This window comes from Betta splendens, chromosome 15, assembly GCF_900634795.4.
Source record: "Betta splendens chromosome 15, fBetSpl5.4, whole genome shotgun sequence".
Taxonomy (NCBI): Eukaryota; Metazoa; Chordata; class Actinopteri; order Anabantiformes; family Osphronemidae; genus Betta; species Betta splendens.
In genome coordinates this window covers 17,116,004-17,124,932 of record NC_040895.2, presented here as the reverse complement: position 1 = coordinate 17,124,932, position 8,929 = coordinate 17,116,004, and the positions used below count along the sequence as shown (strand labels likewise).

Genomic DNA, 8,929 nt, shown 5'->3' with positions numbered 1-8,929 from the left:
AGATGCACGTAGCAGGTTTTGCTTTAGATGTTTCTCATTTTCAAATCAAGTCGCTTTGATTCTTAGCTCTAACTGAGATTTCCTTTAGATTCGAATTTAACAAGGTAAAAATGCAATTGACGTAATTTCATTTGATTAATTCTCGGATGTCTTGTGTTTTAGTGCTTTTCGGGTTATTTAAATGATAATGAGCACATGACGTGCCACCGGCAAATACTTGGAGGCAGTAACAACAGCATGTTTGTTCTGAGATTGGAAACAGCGACAGTGGTTCAGTGGCACGATTAACAGCATCTCATTATAGGAAAATCAGAAACATGGCACAGCTGATCGAATAAAACACCTTTCAGTGACAATATGCGTTTTATTTAGGTAAAACTAAAACAACTAACGTCAATCTTTTTGGCCAAACGTCCAACAGACGGTCTGAGCTCGTGTCTAGAATCTAGACCGAGACGAGCAGCGGCGGCTCGACTAATCTGAAACATTAAGAACGTAGCTGCATCAAGTGTGGATGAGCTTTAACGGGGCCAAACTAAACTTTGATTCAGGGAAATGTCCTCATTAAGGCTGAGTGCATCGGAACTGTCCTCTAATTAGACGCGCGGGGCGATAAAACGGAAATCCCCTCTTTACAACGCTGTTCTGTGCCGAGAATGTGTCGTGAGGACAAACGTGCAGATAAAGCGTAGCCTCCAATATTATACTTGTCTTCTGACATTTTGGGGATTCCTACTGTTCTAGCATTTCTGGCAACTGCATTGATTATTAAAAAGACTTACTGTAATAGTACACAAACAGTACAGCTACATCTAATTGTACTGTGGAATTTTATAATACTACTCCGACTGTAAGGTATTTCAAAATATTACAATAAAGATAGTGTAGTACTGTAATTTACGATTAAAAAAGTACAACCATTGATAGTTATTAACAATGTTTTATTAATAATTAAAAAGCGGAAAAAAGTCTACACTGAGGAAAATTGTGTTAAGTTTAGAGTTAAGGACAGAAAATAACGGAAGGGCATTTGTGTATTTTTCATGATCAGTGTTTTCTTATAGGATTTTTAGGATTTTATCCGTGGATTCACGCAGACGTAAGTTTCCTGAGACATGTTTTATTTGTATCTAAATCTCAGCTTCATGCAACAAACCTGGATTTCTTGGCTTTTTAGCGTTAATTCGTGTCTTGTTGCATGTTGCGCACAGGGTCTGACTCTGACGACGTGGAACCTCCGATGTTTGCAGTTCGGACAGGCTCAAGGTCAAAGACGGCGTGTTCCACGTTTTCCAAAGGTAATCTCACTTCATCAATTAGCGTGATTAAGTACACGGTGACCTTTTATTTTGTTTTTTTGCATTCCGCTCAGGTCTCATTTTACATTTCAAGGCTGTGGCCTGAAGCAAGACTACGGTTCACTAGAATTAGGCTTGTTGTTCAAGTCAAAGTCTGACACGTCGCCGGTTTAATGGAGACCGAACCTGTACTGGATTCGTGCTCACTATCGGACATCCTGTTTGAACTTGGTGCGAGCCCAGTACCAGGCTTGAACGTCCCAGTCTGAGGTCCTAATTATCCGCAGCTGGCGCTGGGAACCCGGGCTGCTCTCCGGCAGACTGAGGGCACAGCACGCGCGTTTGAAGCCTAATCTGACGCCAGGACCGAGGACGAGCTGTGAGCTGTCACCGGGCGAGCGAGGAGGTGACGGCGGGCGGGGAGTCGCATGCAGGAAGGAGGCCTGATGGACGTGGAAGGGAGGCAGTGATGCCCGGACACCACTTACACTATGAGCCATAGACAATACGGAAGAACTGGCCAAGGCCTCCTTGGTTTGACTTTTAAATACATTCATGGGAAGAAGGGGTCACGGGAGAAATTACTGTCTTTTAGTCAATAATAAATATAAATATTCGAGGCTATTATTATTTTTTTGCATTTTATCTAAAATCCCAAATCCGGTGAGCAATTAAAAGTCAAATTAACTCCACTAATCGATTTTATTTCACTGCAGTGACTGTTTAATTAAAATGAACCAACATTCTGCTGCATCTACAACGTTAATATTTCTACAAAGCTGGTGTGTGTCTGTCCAGACACTATAAAGTGATTCTGCAGAGATGAAACCTGTATTAACAAATTACCAGAATATTCAACAGCGACTCATAAACAGCCCTGAATATTTTGTGGTTTAAGCCTTGTGTGTCGAGTGAGGTTAAGACGGAAGCTTTTGAGAAATTATGTTTTTAGTTTTAAACTCGCAAAATAAAAGTGTTTACGATGAAGATCAGTTTATATTTTCTAAGAACAATGCTGTTTGTTCATTTTAAATAATCTACATTCATATCTGCTTTATTCTGATTCATGAAGGTGAGGATGACGGTGAGGATGAAGGTGAGGATGAAGGTGAGGATGAAGGTGAGGATGCGACCGGACTGTTGATCTGGACTCATCCTTCGTTTACTGCGCTGCAGCAGGTGTAAACATTTACGGGTTTGTCCGTATTAAAACTGCTTCTGTTGATTAAAGAGGTGCTGAACCAAACTCTGTTAAATATTCTGCTTTTAAAGTGTAAAGGCTGCCTTCACCTCACTAGCTTCTACTTTGCAGTAACTTGCAGTCTCAATGTGTAGAAATCCGTGTTCCCTCTGCCTCATTTATGTCAATCAAAAATAAAAATAAATGCTGCCCAATAATCGAGCACTGACTGTGAGTTTTAATAAACAGCTGAGCAGATGCTGCTCTGTCTGTTTGCTGTTCACGCGCTGTCTTATTATTAATTACTACATTAGGAGTTCAGAATATAAACAAGCAAAACTAATACATGATGACGTGTGTTTTTTTGATATTGTTTGTTCATATTGTTGTTTTGAGAAACAACAACAGTAACGCAATAAAATTAAAATAATTAAATAGAAGCTGAAATCATTAGATTAAAAAAAATCAAGTTCGACCTCAATATTTTAATATACTGTTAACTCAATATGCAAGAAGCATAAATATGAAAAAAGTATAAATATGAAATAAATAGTGTAATAAAAAGTGTTTTATCTACATAATGGTCTTAATACAAATTCATAGTAGAATAAATACTCTTATCAAGCACAACACACAACTTTCTTTGTAGTTGTTGTTGTTGAGCTGTACTTTCTACTATTAGGCCTGAACTATCTCTTCTTTCATCTGATTATTTTCCTTTTTATGTCACACACACACACACACACACACACACACACACACACACACACACACACACACACACACACACACACACACACACAGTGACAGCAGACGGTCTGTATTGCCCCCATAAAGCCCGAGTCGTTAAGGCCACAGTTGTGACGCTGCCGTGGGTTGAGTGGTTCAAGGTTCATTAGCAGCCTTGGACTCGTTGCTTTCTGCTGTTCAAAGTCTGGGTCAGTTCTCCACGGTACAACAAACACAAGGGTTTTCTTCTTTCACCCTGCGGGTTTATGCACGTGTTTCATATCAGAGGTTCATTTCTGGTTGGTTTACATTTATATACAAACCTGGGCAGCCTTTATCCTGCAAACGTCTTCGGTTCATAAGCAGATTCAATTTAAATCTTAAACAGCTGAACAAAATGGCCGACAACCTGCGTAACCTGCAGAGTTACACGAGCTGCGTCTGACTGTAGCAGAAAAGACAACGTACAAGTGTTTGCTCCTTTGTTTTCTGGGACCAGCAGCTGGAACGTATTGGGAAATAAACATATCGAATGTTGCACAAGTTTTGCTGAGAGGAGCAAATGGCTTGACTGTCATCAAATTATAGCTAATTATACATAAAATATAGCCAATTATATGTAAAATATGTTTGTTACTAAAAATGTATTTTTAAGGTGTCAGCTCCCACCTAAATGTGTAAATGCTGCGTGTTGTGTGTTGCCTTGTTGTCTAGACTTGAGGTCTGTGTTGTTGTTAACAGATCAGTAACATGTGTTAACGAGGCTCTGATTAAGGAGTTCGCTGCTGCACCTCATCGGAGCCTCAGGTGCCTCAGGCAACGCTGCAGCAGAAGTCTCACGCTGTGAGGTGGACGTTTGGGAATCCCTCATCTCCTGTGCGCCGGTTTCAGCTCCTCCGGGCAGCAGATGGCGCACATGAAACACCCGCTAAGACTTCAGGACGTTTGGCTTCAGGGTCTCATTTGGTCTTTAACTAAACGTTTGTTGCTAGTATTTAGATCTAAAAACACACGCCTTAGGTGAGTAAAGAAAGCCAGACTGATATTGAAGTAACGCCCAGAGAATAACCACTGCGTCACTGCGCGCGTGCCTGCGCGTCTGTTAGTGGGGCGTGAAACCAAGCGGATGTTTGCAGGGAGACAGTGGTTTTATTAGAGTCAGGAATCCGGTGATTCTGCGATTATGAAATTATTAACGTAAAATGTCAGCTTCATAAAAACAGGGACGAATTGACCGCTGACCCAGTGACTGAGGTCTGGGGCAGCGTTACAGTGAACACAGCTGCCTCCACCAGCATCAAACCAGAGAGGAGATGGACAGACAGGAAGCGATCCTCCACAGAACGAAGAGTAAAAAGCTCCTCCGTCGACTTTTAAAGTTACACCAAGGTGGATTAGCTAATTACTAATTCTGCATTACAGCTGCTTTGGCAGAAGCCTCTGAAGTTTGTAAAACCTTTCTCAGTGCAGACACTTCAGATCCGCTTGTAAACGTCCCACTGCTACTTTTTATTTCACTTGTAAAACCTGGGTTCAAGTCCATAGTTTTAAAAGCCTCAGGTCTGCATTCAGGCCCTGCTGGCAGCAGACGATAGGCCACTATCACGTATCTAAACACAAAAGAATGGCTTGATTTATGCCCAGCCTGGGTAAATACAGTCTGACCACGTGATCCGCAGTGTGACCAATGGGGAGCGGGGAAGAAGGTACGGGCAGCAAAAAAATGACTACCATTTTAGGGGAGGATGTAAGCCACTATACCAGCCCATCCAACGTTTTACAGTCGCACTTAAGTGTATTTTTATTGAAATAATAAAATAAACATGTCGCTAACGAATTATTATTCCATGATGGGGCTCCACACCGAAGAGCCGTATGGGGCCCATTTCATCCCGGGAGGTTTTCAGGGCTCGACGGCCGGCTGCGCAAAGCCGTCCCGGGGAGTGGAGGAGGAGGAGGAGGGGACCCCCGGCTCGCACATTCCGGATTTTTCTCATTTTTCCAACAAACAAACGGGCTTGAACGGCTTCTCGCCCTGGACCAACACCTCCACGTCCTCGTCGTCGTCCTCTCCGCAGCTGCAGTCCGCCCCTGGCGCCTCCATCCCCGGGCTCTTCCATCCACACCACCTCCTGAGCCACCACCACCCGTACTACGGCCCGCAGACGCACGCGGAGCACTTCGCGTCGTCCTCCGCCGCGGAGGCCCGGTTTGTGCGCTGCTGGGAGGGCGCCGGCTCCGCCTCGGACGCCGCCTTGTCTCAGGCGTCGCTCGGCTTCGCCGGGTGCGTCCCGGCGCAGGGCGAGCTCGCCGGTCGCAGTCCGAGGTACGAGGCGGTGAAACCCGAGAATTCACCGCCGTCACGCGACAGCCCGGACGACTCCAGCTTCACCAGCCCGACCGAGGTGGTCCTGGAGCGGCTGGGGACGGCGGAGGAGCTCGGCAGGAAGTCTGAGCCCAAAAAGGAGGACGAGGAGAGACCGGCGCCGCAGCAGCATGACCCGGGTAAAGGCTGATGCACCCTGATCTCCGGTGTTTATTAGCGTTTGAGACGTGGCAACACGCAGGTGTGTGTGTGTGTTTGTGTGTCCAAGTGAGTGCGTAAAAGACGCGCAAAAGCGGCCTGCGCGTCTAAGTGTGTGCGACTTTTATTGCCCTATAAATGTCGTGTAAACGGAAAATATAAAACTTTATAGTCCATTAAAATAATTAAGGTGCTATTTGCCTTATTTACCAATTTCTCGACGGGAGGGACGCAGGTAGGCCTGCTCCACCTTTGACTGGCGCTAATTAAAGCTTGACGATTATTTAGCAAACACCATTACAAAGCAAAATGCCTATTAATTCTAATTGGACCGTCACTGGTCACAACTTGCATAGAAATAATAGTTCTATTTTTTAATACACAAATTTAATAATAGCTATAATAATGTTCAAACCCCAAGGGGACGATAAATAGTTTTATATTTGCGATTCAGCTCATTCTATAAATTTTTTGCATCGAGTCTGAGAATAATTTGCAAAACGCAACATAAACACTGTAGTTATTATCAATATTATTTATTTAGGTTTAGAAAAGGTTTCATATCATTTAACAGCTGTGATGCATTTAATGTGCTTTTTTCTGCGAACCCAGGTTCAAACTGGAGCAAAGTTAGCGTGTGTCTTCTGTGTTCGCAAAACCAAAGCTCGGTTTAGGTCGGACACTTATTTAACCATCGCTCTGTGACTGCTTTGCTTTTTAAAGTGGCCAATAAAACATTTCAAACAGGTCGAATATTCGTAAACCGACTGGAGCTTAATATTTCTGAAGGTTCGGCTGTTCCTCGCCACGTCTGGCGGTGATTGAGGGATTATTTATTGGTCATGTTCTGTCGTATTTATTGCCGCCTCCTAAAACATTTACATCTTAAATTGTGTAATAACCACGCAACAGCCCACAAATATAACTTCACATAATATGACTAGGTGTAATATTAAGGTAAATCGACGGCATCAGGGTGAAGGCCTCCATCCGTCCCACTCACAAAGATGCTTTTAGTACGTGGTTGTTTCTTTTTCCAACGAGGCAAAAGTTGCAGGTTCGTAAAATTTGCTCCTGAGGATATTTTCTCTGCACAGTCACGCGCCTGCACGCACGGAGTGCATTTACCTCCTTTCAGTTTGGTTTGCGTAAATCTATTTGCCACTCTGTTTCCTTTTCTGCAGAAAATCCATCAGCAAGCTGGATCCACGCCAAGTCCACCCGAAAGAAGAGGTGTCCGTACACCAAGCACCAGACCCTGGAGCTGGAGAAGGAGTTCCTCTACAACATGTACCTGACCCGGGACCGACGCCTGGAGGTGGCGGGACTTTTGAACCTGACAGAGAGACAGGTGAAAATCTGGTTCCAGAACAGACGGATGAAGATGAAGAAGCTGATGATCCGAGAGCGGAGGAGTATGAACGAATGATCCATCATTCGTTCATACGGGAGGTGGTGAGGCTGAAGCAGGCCATGCTTCACCATGTTTAAGGTCAGCTGATGCCGTGGGATCCGGCGCAGACCGTGGAGCCAACATGGCTGCCCTGCAAAACTGCAGCGAAGCTCTGCGTGGGAGACCACATTTAGCTGCAACACCACGTTTTTGTTCGTTTTTTGGGCCCTCGTCGACTCTGATGCAGAATTGTTCCATATGCATGTGGCAAATTTAAAGACAGTCATGCTTCTAAAAGAAGAGAAGCTGGATATAAGTAAAATGATAACATACGTGATGTGTGAAGTGAAGAGTCGGAGAGACAAAGAGCAAAGGCTGCTCATTTGTGACCACAGCTGTTTTTGATGAGGGCATCTGATGTCTAAATCTGGAACCACCTGACACATACTTCACATCAATTGGCTGCGATTTCGGCCAAAATGTGAGCCGTGCTTTATGATTTAGTGCTAAAACCACCATCCTTGTGAAAAAAGTCTGAATTCAATGACGCAGCCGTCAGACAGGAATCCTGAGAGTGATGCACAGCACAGAGAGGGTCCGAGGGTCAAATGGAAGAGGGGCGGAAGGAGGGAAGCTGTTGGTGGCTTTGCTTCAGCGGTGAAATCATCATAAGCCGTATGTCGGACCATGGGATTCACTGTCATGGAGCTGATTTCATGTGAAGTCAGTGGGATCATGTGAGATCAGAGAGCATCACGTGACTACGCTGCTTCACTGTATGAACATGAAATCCTCCCATAATCATCCCCTTATTGTGGAGACGGATGCTGTGCTGGATGCAACCTGTTGGACTTGAATTCGTTGTCGACCCACATCTTAAAGGCTCCGTGTGACGTGTTCAGGTGAGCTCTGCTTCATGACACGCGTGTTACAGCTGATGCCGGTCTCCCCCAAAGAGCTTCTCACGTCTCTGAACCTGTGCATGGACTTATCTGTTGTTATTGTTGTTGCTGTTGTTCTGTGTGTATGTTGTTACCGTGAGTCTTTGTGCAGCTGTGCTCATGCCTGTACCCCCCCCCCCCCCCCCCCAACACACATACACCAGTCATGGCTAAGCTATGATGGGCAGCAGTGCAGTGTGAGGGTCATTGTTCACCGTTAGCTCCTGGGACAAACGACGCACAAACGATCCTGGACGCATGGAAACGAGTGGATGATCTGTGGAAGTGATGCCCGCGTTGTCGCCCGCCTCTGTGACGATGGGGCGGCTTCAAGAACAAGGAACAGAAGAGGAAGGCATCAGGCCGGGGCCGACGGCGGCAGACGTGTGCTGGAGTCAGGATGTGATAAAATGAGGCCTCCGGTGCTCAGTCAGGCTTAATATGCTGCTCGTGGTCGTCTTTTTTAAAGGAAATAAATCACAGACTACATGGTTGATAATCACAGGACCTCTGTGTTGGTTTTTACCCTCAGTGCTTCTTGGTGACTTCCTACAATGACTGGTTCTTTGCTTTACACACATTTTCAGGTTTTTTCTGTTTCATGGTTGTTTGGAGGTTGAGTCAACAGACGAACCAGATAAACTCACCTGAACGACTGGGACCAACGACCGACCGCTGCCACCAGCGTTAGCACATGTACTGATGACAGAACGACAATATAAACGCCACACGGACACACAAGAACCAACAATGTATTCAAGTGTTGACTTAAGACAAAACGATCTTTGCCAAATGTAGAAAAGTTTGATTCCAGCCTCATGATATTAAAAGAACTTGTGTAAAGATAGTAATGGTGTTTTCATT

The 8,929-nt window shown here is 44.8% G+C and overlaps 1 protein-coding gene across 3 annotated transcripts; it reads left to right on the top strand.

Moving 5' to 3' along the window:
- The first annotated feature begins 4,433 nt into the window (after positions 1 to 4,433).
- Positions 4,434 to 8,929, top strand: LOC114870640 (homeobox protein Hox-D9b-like). Of its 3 annotated transcripts, none has more exons than XR_008692606.1 (3): positions 4,434 to 5,712; positions 6,916 to 8,026; positions 8,653 to 8,929. XR_008692606.1 is itself a non-coding variant. In XM_029175559.3 (2 exons), the coding sequence occupies exons 1-2, from the start codon at positions 5,031 to 5,033 to the stop codon at positions 7,158 to 7,160; spliced, it is 927 nt and encodes a 308-aa protein (XP_029031392.1). In that variant the 5' UTR covers positions 4,434 to 5,030; the 3' UTR covers positions 7,161 to 8,929. The 3 variants fall into 3 exon arrangements, 1 of the variants encoding a protein (XP_029031392.1); XR_003788395.3 differs by having other exon boundaries at positions 8,230 to 8,929; XM_029175559.3 differs by having other exon boundaries at positions 6,916 to 8,929.

Bases quoted from the DNA above. Each gene is read 5' to 3' on its own strand.
- LOC114870640 (XM_029175559.3), top strand. From the start codon at position 5,031: ATGTCGCTAACGAATTATTATTCCATGATGGGGCTCCACACCGAAGAG. The intron at 5,713-6,915 runs GTAAAGGCTGAT...CCTTTTCTGCAG, and splicing joins GCCGCAGCAGCATGACCCGG to AAAATCCATCAGCAAGCTGG.